The 14,024-nt window shown below is 44.5% G+C and overlaps 1 protein-coding gene across 1 annotated transcript in view; it reads right to left on the reverse strand.

Annotated features, from left to right (window-relative positions):
- plpp4 (phospholipid phosphatase 4) overlaps positions 1-14,024 on the reverse strand; it is a 261,325-nt gene that overhangs the window by 25,042 nt on the left and 222,259 nt on the right. The window contains exon 6 of the mRNA XM_041209895.1: positions 7,519-7,689. Within this exon, the coding sequence (XP_041065829.1) occupies positions 7,519-7,689 (171 nt within the window). The remainder of the gene's footprint in view (positions 1-7,518; positions 7,690-14,024) is intronic.

Below are 14,024 nucleotides of genomic sequence, written 5' to 3' on the forward strand. Positions count from 1 at the left end.
CTCTCTCCTGCTTTTGACTCCGCTGCCATGCATTAATTATCTCTACTTTGATTCACTGGGTGCCCTGCTAAGTGACTGACACCCTCAGCCAGCCAGACCCTCAGCTCCATCCATGTCCTTATCTCCAGTCTAGAGGATTCCTCCTCTATTATAGAGATGGAAATAAGCAGCCTGGAAGAGCCATTACAGCGCTTACCCACAACCTCCTCCAGCGCAGAGACACAAACCTTGGTGGGACCTAGATCTAGAGCAGGCTCGGGTTCACAATCTAGTGCTCACCACATGGACACATGTCACAGCAGGAGGAGGCAAGTTCAGCTGAGCTCCCCAGCAGTCGGAGGTGAGATCCGAGTCAGGTGACAAGCCTCTGGATTTGGCCTTCCAACTCATCCTGGAGAGTCAGCAGAAGGCAGGGGAACATCATGCAGAGCTATTCGAAGCCCTCAATAGAGTGGCATGCGAGTCAGAGGAGTGCGTCTGCCTGCTCTCTGAAGTGGTGCCCATATGTGTGCGCATGGAGGTCTCCATGGGGTGGGTGGCGGACGCCATGGAGATCCTGGTCCAGCAGAGCGTGGAGATGTGCACAGACCTGCACTCCATTGCAGTAGCTATGGGTGAGTTCCTGCAGTGGCAACTTGAGAGGGGAACCTTTCCCGTCAAGGAGTCAGTCGGAGTCCCTTGGGCACCTAAGGGGCGGAGGAAGGGCAGCTGGACACCCCTGGGTCATCCACTCAGGAATCTCAGAAGCTATCTTCTCCCTCCAAGTCCCCTTTGCCTGTGACTCCCTCAACTCGTCCTCTTTCACCTCAGTGAGAGCAGCCAGCTCATAGGAGAACAGGCAAAGCAAGCTGGGGCCCCAAGGCCTCGGCTCTCCAGAGGATCCACGCTGAAGTCATCAGAGACAACGGGGCCAACAATTGGACAGGCTGTCTCCACCCCTGCTGTGGGGTGTTGGGGCAGCATCTAGAAATCTAAGGCTTAGAAAAGTTAAGAAATTCTGATCACAGTTGGCACAGTTGTCACTTTATAATTTGAAAATATATTCATTTTCACTGAAAAATGTGTCATGATGTCTTTCAGCTTCATTTACAGACTTCGCAAGTCATCCCCCCACTTCCCACTAGCAGCCAGACCACGAGTGATTCTGGAGAGTGTATTGTGTGTGTGAGGCAGGGCCTTTTGGAGTCTTGTGCAAGCACTCTCTCATGTTCATGGATCCTTCCCCCATCACACTCATCTCACTGTCCTCAGTGTTTTCAATGCTGGGCTTTCCTTTCCGTTGTCCACCTGAGCTGACCTGCATCTCCGCCCACCCACTGATCCCATGCAGCACCCTGATCTTGCCTACCCTGAGTCTCGTTTCACTTTCGGATTTGCAAGCATGGTGTGTCTAACATTTTTCTTCAGGTCCCCCATCCTGTCCCCTCCCCCAGTCACCCATTTCCTTTTCCCCTGTTGCTGTTGACCCCCCCTGGCATCACCTTCCACCTCCCCACTGTCACCTACCAGCCACAATTCTTTTCTTTCGGGGATGTCCAGGTGAATGTGCACGTTCCCTATCTTCCTGACAATCCCATCCCGATCCACATTGACTTCCCCGACCTTCTCCTTCCCACTCCCATGGTCCGTGTCTATCGCTGAATCCCCAACAACCACCCTTGTCGACTCTTCTACCGACACCGTCACATCCTCCCACCCTGCTGCCTCACTTTGCCCACTGTCATTCTCAGCATTCCCTCCCACTACACCCGCCCTCAGTTCACTTCCCAGAGTCAGTCATGGACTCCACAGACCCTTCCCTTGCACGTTCACCTGGACATCCCGGCCCCCCCAGACTCCTTCCCCCCTCACTTAGCCCTTCCCCCTTCCTGACTCCTTCCTCTACCCTTACTTCTTCTCCTCTCCGGACTCCTTCCTCCCCCAGGACTCCTTCCTCCCTTGGACTCCTTCCCCTACACCTTCCTCCCCCCTTACACCTCCTTCCCAGTTGTCCTATTCTCCCCCATTATCACCTCCTCCGCTGTACTCCCTCCCCTACCCTCTTTGCCCCCATTTAGTCCTTCCCCCTCCTGACTCCTTCCTCCACCCTTACTTCTTCCTCCACCCTTACTTCTTCCTTCAACCGAACTCCTTCCGCACTGCCCCCCTCCCCCAACCCGGACTCCTTCCCCTCTCCAGACACCTTCCTCCCTGCTTACACCTACCTCCCCAGTTGCTGTACTGTTTCGGGGGAGGACCCCCTCTTCCCCCTATACTCCCACCCCCCTCCCAAATTCACACAACACCTTTGTTCCTCCCTCCCAACCTCACCCCTCAACCCCTTCATGTGCCCCCTCACAAACTCAGCCCCCTCGACACCCCTTCCTCTCCCAGTCAAACCTAGATCTTCTTCTCCCAGTCTCCGGCATCTCCTCCTCCCACAAACACAGCTGGACCTCTCCCCCCCACCCCTTGATGATCATCCGTGGCAGGCCATGGCCAAGACACTGAGCAGACCTGCAACGGTGACTTTCCACCTTCCGTAAGTCGCTTCTCGGCACAGCCAGGTCCATCAGGATCCACCCAGCATGCCATGGAAACTCCTCCAGGGTCCTGTCGCTGTCGGGCTCCAGCATTTTCTGCTCCTTGGATGTCTGTGATGTGTACAAGTCCCTGATAATAAGTCCTGACTTCTGCACGTCACAATTGTCAAGACCTTGTGCACCGCCGATGCAGGCGGTAAATTTGACGTGGGGGATGATTCGGGCAGGCTGGATTTACAATGATATGCATATATATTACAATGAAGTTCCCAATGTCCAATGGCAGGAAACGTGGCCCGCTATTGATGGGCAGGGTAGACGATTGCAAACTGGTTTCAACATGTTGTGAAACTGATTTTTGCCCTTCTCGCCATATTGTCTGCTCACGGCCCCAAACACGCCCGCCCCCAAAAGGCATGGAAAATTTCACCCATTGGGTCAAAGAAGCAGAGAGTAACCATAAAGATGACAATCTTGGTTCAAGAGATGGGTTTTCAGGTGGAGGGGAAGGCTTATCTTCCAATATTATTTTGTGATGAAGTATGTCTAATGAAAATAAGGAGGTCAACAGGAACCCAATAAGATTTTGTGAGGTCAGTGGTTGGACATTCCCTTTACGTGGCACAGTTGAGCACAAACAGCACTTACCTTTACCCTCAATCACCACCACCCCACTCCACCCCAGCACCACCCAGCCACCACCCTGGCTATTCCCCTCTCAACCCAATGTGTAAGGGGAGGAATAAAAATTATTTTAAAAAGTGACTCACTCCTTTCTTGGTCTGCAACCCACCACGGGGACCTACCTACTCTCTCAGGGCATCTCACTTCCCAATGCACTGGACTCCAGAGACTGAAGAAAGGGAACTCCTGGTGGAGAGGATCTCCACCTCGGACTCTTCCCCCTAGCTGCCATTTGCCGGCTAAGGGACAGTTGGAGGATCTGCTATTAATAAGGCAAATGAGAATTTTCAAAACTGGTGAAGACCCTGTTCAGCTGCCATTTTTCAAGAGTTTTGCCTGGGGGTGTTAACCCCTGTGGGACATGAGCACCAAAAAAATTTTGATCCAGAATTTTTGAAGTGATTTTATATCTTAAGTGACCAGCCACACAGACAACATGTGGTTTGCAACTCATATACAAACTAGTGTTAGAAAAGGTAGAACTTTATAATCTCTGAATTGACTAATTGAGAGATTCTGAAATCTTCACTCCGTCATGTAGTATAGTTACCAGAGCCAAGAAAACCTAGGTTGGATGATGGTTTCCCATTGAAACTAGTGCCAATATAACTAGCACAAACCAGAGTTAGAGTAAGACCAAATTCTGATAATGGAACTCAGTATAACCAAGCTGTAAATTTTGATGGGGCCATGACTCTGAAATGATTTTAATGCTGCAGAATTCATTTGTTAGCTTCTGAAGACGTTATTCAAGTTGTGCAAACGACAGATACAAAAGCTCATTTCAAGTTTCCCAACAGTGATTGATGCTCATGGCTGAGAGTGTCCAGGACCTGTACTGCCTGTGCATACAGTTTGGCATTTATATTCATCTTGTTATAATGTCCCTTTTCCTCCTTTACTTGAAGTAAATCTTAACGATTCTGAGAAAGCACTTTGCTTAGCAACAGAATGTGAAATTCATCAGTGAACACTTTGGGGATAATTTTCAATCTCTGGAGGAGGCAGGAGCAGAGGTGGGGGGGGGGGGGGGCTATGCAATTTCCCAACACCGGTCAGTGTGCCAGTTTGCCAGCTTGTCCATTCTCCACTCCTTTTCAAACATGTTGGTTCAGGGTGAAATGTCTACCCACCTGCAATTGGTGGTTAGCGAGTTGAGGTTATTGAAGGCCTATTAAGGCCCCTCTGCCACTCAGTACTTGAGGGCTTACTGTTCACCTTCCAGCCTTGGGAGACAGCCCACTGTACTTAGTTGTAAGGTGAGTGCGCCCCAGCCACTAATTGGTCATCTCTTTAAAAATTGCGTCAGGCACGTCACGCCGATGCCGTTCAGGGTCGGAACCTGGATTATGATCCTGACATCACGGTTCTGACCCCAGAGCAAAAATCCAGCTCTTTGTGTTTATTTGCTGCACACACTAAAACCCATCAGACCACTTTTCACCAATGTGCTTGAAATTAATGGTGAGGATAGCGGTGTCTCTCACACAATTTGCACAATGAACTATTTCATTGGATTCTTGCATTACTCAATAGACCCACCATTGAATATTATACTGCGTAATACTGTGGAACTCTTTGCCACACGGAGTAGCTGGAGTAAAGACTACTGCATCTTTTAAGGTGGATACGTTAAATGTGAAAAATCACCTGCTCCTCCACAGGTGCATTGTGGCAGTCCCCAGAGGTGGCAATCTTTAGAAATCACTGAACTGATGTAAGGGCCCCCTTTTACACTGTAATATTACTGTTAACCACTCCCCTTTCTGACCTTGGAAAACTAATTTTATATTTGTGTAACATCATATTTTTCTGCTATAATAAAAAAATGATGTTAAGTGTGTTTATGATATTTCAGCTTCTACCCTAATCCCATGTATATGTCACAATCTTTATTTCACTCTCTATAAAATTTTTAAGAAGTAAGGGATAATCAGTGGACTTTAATTCCTGGTTTGCTTCCTGTGAAAATTCTTCAATGTGAATGGAAAACAGAGTTAACATTTCGAGTCCATATGGCCCTTCATCAGCTCTGATGAGGAGTCATATGGACTCGAAATGTTAACTCTGTCTTCCTTTCCACAGATGCAGTCAGATTTGCTGAATTTTTCCAGCAACTTTTGTTTTTGTTTCAGATTTCCAGCATCCGCAGTATTTAGCTTTTATCTTCAATGTGAATGGTTGCTTAGTCTGCTTGATGACATCAGCATTGCTGGTCGCCTGGTGATCCCCTTGACTTGGTGCCAGTTTAAATTAATGCTGGGAAAGGGGAAATCCATACCACAGAGATTGCTAGGTCATTGTGGGTAGCTTTCTTTGAGGTCAACATTGAATGACATCACTTAGGCAGAAATCAGAGCCAATAAGCCTCTCTGTCTGCTACTTTGATGGTGGTATTTAAAACAAAAGAGTTAATAATTCTGTCAAAGTACAAAGCTATTTGACACCTTTGAGATTTGTACAATAGTGTTACACAATGTAATTTTTAGGTTTCATTCTCAAGGACTGAACAATACCATTAGGAGCCTCTCCTAAGAATCCGTGACAGATAATGAGCATATATGCCAACTTGTTTCTCTACACACCGTAATCAGTTTAGCTAAAGAGAAATTTAGCAATGTTGGTCTCATGTTTCTCTTCCAATTCAGGACTCATTGAACTTAGAAAATATCTTCATCCACAAAAGCAAAATACTGCAGATGCTGGAGATCGGAAATTGAAACAAAAAAATAGTGGAAATACTCAGCAGGTTTGTTGCTCGCGATACAATCTATCCTCCATTGGGGAGATCAAACACAGACTGGGGAACCACTTTGCGAAACACTTTTGTTCAGTTCGCAAGCATGATTCTGAACCTCTGGTCGTTTGTCCTTTTATTCTCTACCTCACCTGATCTCTCTTTCCTTGGCCTCTTATCTACACTGTTCCTATAAAACTAAATATTGAGGAACAGTACCTCATCTTTTGATTAGGCACTTTACAGCCTTCTGGACTCTACACTGAGTTCAAATCCATTTTTTTGGATGGCAGCTGTTGGTGATTTTGCGATTCCCAATTATACCTCCTTTCACCTTTACTTGTCTCATTAACATCCCTTTTGTCATTTAGTCATTCCTGCCTTCCACCCTGTCACAGACCTTCCCTTTTGTTCTTATCCTTCCTCCTCCTTTTTCTCTGCCTCTGTATTTGCTTAAAACCTCCTACATTTCTAACTGTTTCCAGCTCTGACGAGAGGTCATCGATCTGGAAAGCTATGTGTTTCTCTCGCTACAGATGATGCCTGACCTATTGAGAATTTCTAGCATTTTCTCCTTTTACTGCCCTATATTGTTCAATCATTATAGCCTGTCAGATGTCTTAGTCCCTGCATGCAACTAAATCCTGATGGTGTTTTATCTGTTAGATGCAAGAGCTGTATCTCCCATTCAAGCTTTCCTTCTTTTTGAAAATTTGTTAGCGACCAACATAACCCTCAGGAAGGCAATCTTATTTTTTTTAAACTGCTGCTTATTTCTTGAAGTTAACACTTTCTAAAGCTATTGAATTTGCTCTTAAAAATTAAATTATCTCTCACCTTGAACATTCATCCATGAAAGTTGGTGTGACTGGTGATTTCCTTCTAATGCCATACATCTCTGGAACTCTCCAATTGCAACAGATATATTGTACATAACATGGTGTCCCAACCACCGGTGTAACGAATGGTCAATTAATCTGTATTCTAGATGGTGGATGAGAGAGTGTTGGTTGGAAGAGTAGAGGAACTCCCTGCTTTTCTCCTTTGTGCATCCAATCTTCTGACGACTTTAGGACTTAAGTGACCAGTCATGCTGAGAACTCAGAGGCTCCTTGTTGCCTCACCATGTTCTGTTCAGTGTTGCAACAGCTTGCAAACGAGCTAATTCCCTCCTTCAGTAATGAAATTGTTAAGATTTGCCTCACTACTCAACAGTGGCTAATCAATGAGCTTTCCTTTAGAAAGGTCAGGACTAGTGTGTTTTAAACTGAGTGCAATTTTTCATGTGACTAATGAGGAACAAATTATATTAACTGAATATTTTTACACCAGCTGGTTTGCCAAACCCAGTTTCATTTTCCTTTCCTTCTTTTGTGGGAATAAGCAAAAGGTGAATGAACATGGAAACAATGCAAACATTGAATAATTAGATCATTAAGTCTTGACACATAGGGCTTATAAGTCACATAAAAGAATAACACAGTAAAAGCTATCACTCTAAAGTTGCTCTCTTCACTCAAAGCACAACCAAAGCAACATTTTGACAGGGGGGGTTTGATAGCCAGCACAGCTCACCTTGCCAGTGATGTTTGTAATCACACGTCCTCGACAAGGCTATCATCACAGCACAATACAGAGGGAGGATAGCTGCACACAATCTCCAGCTTTTTCCTTGACCAATATCCGTGAAGCAGTGCAACTTTCCAGCTAAATAGAAGGTAGTAAAACCCAGACCTGAAAAAGCAACTAGAACAAGGAAGGTTTTTTTTTAACAAATATCAGTTTTATATGATTCATCTTTGGTTTTGGATCATGCAGGTTAGACATACAGGACAATTATCATGAAAATCGTTTTACTTTCAAAGTTCATTTATGTGTCTGGTAAGTTTTCCCTCTTTTTCAGACAAGGATGGGGGTGGGGGTAGAGGTGGGGGAGGCAATGGACTTTAAAATCAATGCTGTACCATATTTAGCCAGGGAAGAATGTGACTGGAGAGGGCAGCTGGCTGTCTATTTTTCTTTCTACGGTTCAGTACCTTATATCTGTAAGATGCCCCATAAAGTGGCAAAGGTCAAGACTTGACTAAACTCTCCCGGCTGAAACCCACATTGCTGCCATTTTAGAATGATACACACAAATGTGTTTGCTTGCCTCATTATAGCCGTGCTGTGAAGGCCCACTCAGATGCTGTACCTTGAGATTCAGGTGCATTTTTGGAGCTCGAGACACACCTTATTCAGATTTGTAGCAAGTACCTGCCTACGCTGGCCACTGGCTGAACACGATGAACAACAACAGCTTATATTTATATAGTGCCTTTAACATAATAAAATTTCTCAAGATGTTTCGCAGGGGCATTATAAAGCAAGTTATGACTCCAAGCCACTTAAGGAGATATTAGGTCAGATGACCAAAAGCTTGGTCAAAGAGGTAAGTTTTAAGGAATGTCTTAAAAGAGAAAAAGTGAGATAGAGAGGCAGAGAGATGCAGGTAGGGGATTCCAGAGCTTAGGGCCTAGACAACTGAAGCTGATACAGATTGGAGGTGCACAGGAGGCCAGAATTAGAGGAGCACAGATATCCAGAGGGTTATGGGACTGCAGGAGATTACAGAGATAGGGAGGGTTGAGGTCATGGAGGGATTTGAAAACAAGGATGGGAATTTTAAAATCACGACATTGCTTCATCAGGAGCCAATGCAGGTCAGCGAGCACATGGGTGATAGGAGAACAGCACTCAAAAGTGTGACTTAAGACACATGCTTTGTTTTGGATGACCTCAATATAATGGAGAGTAAGATGTAGGAGACCAGCCTGAGGTGTGCTGGAACAGTCGAGTCTAGAGGAAGCAAAGGCATGAATGAGAGTTTCAGCAGAAGATGAACTGAGACAGGAGCAAGGACTGATGAGGTTATGGAGGTAGACGGTCTTAGTGATGCACAAATATGAGGCTGAAGCTCATTTCAGGGGCAAATGACACAAATGATTGCGGACAAACTTGCTTAATCTCAGACTGGTGCCAGGGAGAGGGAGGGAGTTGATGGCTAGGGAACAGAGTTTGGGGTAGGGACTGAAAACAATGGCTTCAGTTTTCCCAATACTTTAAATGCAGGAAATTTCTGCTCATCCAGTACTGGGTGTTAGATCAGTCTGATAATTTAGCAAGAGTGGAGGAGTTGAGAGAGTTGAGGGAGGTGGTGATGAGGAAGAACTGGACATTGTCATTGTTCATGTGGAAACTAACACGGTGCTTTTGGATGATGTCGCCAAGGGGCACCATGTAGGTGGGAAATAGAAAGGGGCCAAGGATAGATTCTGGGGAATGGCAGAGGTAATAGTGTGGGTTCAGGGAGAGAAACCATAGTAAGTGTAGGGACAGCTCAGGCTGACTTCTGCCCTTGGAATTTATTTCTTCACTTTGGAAAACCACTTCATCTAGAACCATAGAATCATAGAAAAGTTATGGAACAGAAAGAGGCCATTCAGCCCATTGTGTCTGCGTCGGCCAACAAATAAAAGACTAGCTGCCCGTTCTAATCCCACCTTGCAGCACCCGGTCCATAGCCTTGCAGGTTACAGCATTATGGGTGCAGATCCAGGTACCTATTTATATGAGTTGAGTGTTTCTGCCTCCATCACCAAACCAAATACCCACCACCTTCTGGTGAAGAAGTTTTTCCTCATGTTCCCTCTAATCCTTCTACCAATCACCTTAAATCTGTACCCCCTGGGAATTGACCTGTCATTATTACTTCTTTCTAGTGACCTGACAAATCAGGAATTCAGCTCTAAGTTAACCACAAGTATGAGCCATCCTTTAGTTCTTTGTACTGCACCATATTAGCGCGTCACAACAATCTGCTTCAGAGAAAAATAGAGCTTTTAAACACTTCTGGCTGTCCAAAACAAAACCATTTACAAAGACCTTTAACTTCAAATATTGTTTACCGCTCTTAGGCTGTCCACACAGTATAGCAATTTATTCAAAACTGTAAGCTCATGTGAAGTCACTTTGATCTCTTCATTTCATTTTTCCTTCATCTCTCAGGGATGTATCCATCCTTCTCATCTTAGCTTCAACTGTTATCAGGAACTGAGTGTGGAAAATCCTAACTCACAGTGGTACACAACAGCGGATTAACCTGCTCTGTTATGAGGACACTGCATTATAAACTTACAGTATTTACAAATTTACAGAAAAAGCCATCTCACTCTTGCTATAAATTGTTTTCGAATGATAAATAAAGGAAGTATTAATTTGAATGAGATACTATGAATGAATATTAGCTGTATTCTATTCTGTGGAAGCACAGCCCCTGCATTCCATTAAATCAAAATATTTTACACCACATATTAATCTTAAATAACCCCTCTCCCCATGACACAACTAGTAATGGATAATATGCATTACTGGTACTCTTGAACTCTATGAAAATAAAAAAAACTAGCTGCCCATTCTAATCCCACCTTCCAGTACCTGGTCTGTAGCCTTGCAGGTTACAGCATTTTAGATGCAGATTCAAGTACCTTTTAAATGAGTTAAGGGTTTCTACCTCCATCACCCAACTAAGCCATCAACTCCATCCCTCTCCCTGGCAAGACTGTCGGCAATCTAAAATTTTAATCTTGCAGTTTTTGCTTTGGATAATGGTTCTGTGTATCCTCTTGAAAGTAATAAAATTAGATATTGGAAGTGAACATTTCATAGCATTTGTTCCCTTATCTTAGTAAGACAGAAAATAATAAAACATCAATCAATAATACACAACATTTTGACATAGAACAGATACTGCAGTGAAAAGGTGAAGAAACAGAGACATGGAAAAAAGAGAAACATGAATGTTATATCAGTATCCTAGTCTCCAGATTCTTTTATATTAATATTTTATCAAAGATTTGTTTTGTACTGCTTTAAAGTACGGTGGTTTTGTTGAGGCAAGGTCCTTCAAAGTTCCCCTTTGGCGTATTCTTTTTCTCAATTGAGTGAGTGAACAGGTAACCTGTGTCTAAGAGGGTCTGCTAACACTTACATGTAACTGATGTGATAAGGTATACAAATACAGCCCAGATGATTGGACCTATTTTCTTTTTAGTTGGGTACTTGTACATAAGTATTAAACTACTGCATGTCCTACCATCCCGTCTCACATTACATTTGTACATCACCCATGATAATACTGGACCCTCTCAGAAAACGTTGGTACTTTACAGAATTTTAAGAGGTCTCCATGTAAATTTGTGGGTTAACTCATTGCTTTTAATTGAAAATCCTAACAAATTGTTATGTGCCCATCTGTAGGAATTAAACGATTATACTGGCTTAAATCATCATTTGCTTTTCCATAACCAAGATAAAGTCATGATCAAACGAAGAGCCTCCTGGATCTGGGATATCATTGGGAAGTGGTGATACAGTCATTAATCATAACATCGCAGTTCAGTGCACCAAAACAAATCTTCCAGATAGATGCTTGGCCCCTAATGTTTCACAGAAACTCTGCGACAAATTTGCTAGTGAAGATATATGAACACTTTAAGCAGCAGCATTGCATTATTTATACTTTGCCTCGTTGTAAGAAGGTTTTGAAGCAGAGAAAAAATGGAACTGCAGCAATAAGCTCTCAGTTCTCAGTTTTAAGACAAGAATCTTTCAAAGTAAGTTTTATGAATGGTCACCAATGTGCAATTGGATTTTTGGTGCAAGACAAATCTACGATAAAACCACAATGCTGACTTATTTATTAAATGATCAACCTCTCGATGTCAGGCGATTGAATTCATATTATTCTAGACTGTGATAGTTAGCCACAAAATAGTGGGAAGATATTAATATGATGCAATTGATAGGATGATAAATTCACAAAAAGTATTTCCTGTCATCTGCAGCTTAGCAATATTAGCAACACAAAAGAATTCTCCTGCATTCCTGGCATCTAGTATTATAGGCTTCGGTGACAGGCAGACAGATGGTTACATTTTAAATCTTTGATTAATTGGTTGTATTGGACAAATTGTCTGCCACGCTCTCTTTGTAATGGCAGGAGAGTTCCTTCTACCTGCTGGATACAGGGTATCTCTCCAGCCTTCTACCTACTGTTCCAGGATCTCCAGGTCCCGGATGCACTTAATCCACGAGACTCAAACTCCTGTGGGACATTCTGCCATCACAATGAATAAAGCACATGGATGAGTCATGATTCTCTCTTTATGATGCATTACTCAATACCCACATACAACCACCTGCAGGAACCTTCTTCACTAATAGTGCACAGACTTATATTGTTGGGGGAGTCTGTTCGTGGGTTGGGCATACTGTGCTTGTTTGCAAGCACCCCAGAATGTCATGCTATGGTCCGCAGCTTATAGGACCCTACTGAAATACTCCCTTGGAGTAACATATGCCTGTTAGCAGTGTGCTGATGTTATGGTTATGGTGACAGATGAAAATGTGACAGATGAAATGGCATGTGGCTGGACTTGGATCTGCATGTGGGGCCCTGATACCAGCCCCTGAAGCGTAAGCTCATTTCACTTGATGTACTGTCATGACCTGCTGTAGCTGCAAAGATGCAGACATCTGCACAGCTGGGCATGGTGGATCTTTGCCAACAGTGAGTCAGTGAGTGTGAACACTCCTTACACATTTGCAGTCAGCAGGCTTCAGCTCTAAAGTTTCCTATAGAAGGCTCTTAATGGGCCATCACTACCAGCAAAATTAACCAGTTAGCTAACATTTAATACATACTCACATGACAACGTAATGAAGTCTCCACACAGCCTTGCGACCCCTTCACAACTTTCTTCCTGTCACAGTGAGTGACTTTCAGGGTGGTCCTTTATATGTGGCCTGAGAAAAGCCCGCCTCCCAATTTGGGTCTTCCTCTGCTTCTGAAGTGTTTCTGGGGTTGGCGAACCCAACTGCCTACATCTGCCTCCTAGCAATGGAGATCATGCCCCCAGGACCACTTTTCCCAAGGTGGGCATGCAAAGCCAGGAATTTTCCCAACTCTCAATACCCACCTCATGAATGAGGCCGTGTTATAAATCATTTCTCAGAATTCAACTTGTCTTAGCAGGACACAGAACACGCATAGAATGTTTGTGTAGGAGCCATGGACGGGATGAGGATGCAAACTTGAGGGGGTATGAGCCTGATGGAGATGTGAGGGCGTGTGTGAGAGTTAGTGGTGTTGTTCCTTGAGGTGTGAGATCCCTGTGATGTGTGATAGGTTTGTGAGTGTGTGAGTTGAGAGTGATGAGAAGAGTGAACTATCTTGGCAGAACGGATGAGACCATTCATCCTTTTTCGGCACAGGGTGGTAGCTGTCCTCTTTTGCAGGGCATTGGTGCTGACCACCACTGGCACTGCCTCCTATGCTGGATTGGTAATGCAGCTGCCCTTCCTGCTGCCCAAGCGGGGGTAGAGGACATCACGGCGGGCTACCACGGCATTCAAATGGTGCTCGAGGGACGTGTCATTAAACCTGGGGGCTGCAGTCTTCTTGCCTTTCAGGGCCATGTCTTCTATGCAGCAGTCATGGGCTGGAAGCACTGAGAGGTGTGTGTGCGGCTGGAGTTTTAATATGGCACACGGTGTCATGAAGTGGCAAGGTGATGGCGTGGCGGGTGAATGAGAGACCGCCCGCCATCGAAGTGGCGTGTTTCCTGGGAATTAGTAATTAATGCAATGGGTCTGGGATGATACGGTGTAAAAAGCTGCCATTGCGGCTCGGGCAAAATGTTGTTTTATCTGCCCGCTACTGCACCTAGTGCAAATCTGTGACAATTCAGTATCAAACACAGTCTACTCAACCAGCAAGGGTTATGGACAGAAGATCTCAGCAATTCCACCTACACGTGTCTCATCACAGTCAGATATCTTCAAAACAGTGCCCAAATTGTGGAAAAGTTCATTGAGTCACAACGCCTTGTCCAGCTGGAGGGAAAAAAGCAACGCCTGCTTAAAGTGGAACCATTTTGCAAAGGCATGTAGGTCGTCAAAGAACATCATTGGTTCGACAGTGGAAGAGTCTCTCTCTCATACTGAGGTACAACATTTATATGTCATTGCAAAAAGCAAAG

The sequence above is a fragment of the Carcharodon carcharias genome, chromosome 17, assembly GCF_017639515.1.
Source record: "Carcharodon carcharias isolate sCarCar2 chromosome 17, sCarCar2.pri, whole genome shotgun sequence".
In the NCBI taxonomy this organism is placed as follows: Eukaryota; Metazoa; Chordata; class Chondrichthyes; order Lamniformes; family Lamnidae; genus Carcharodon; species Carcharodon carcharias.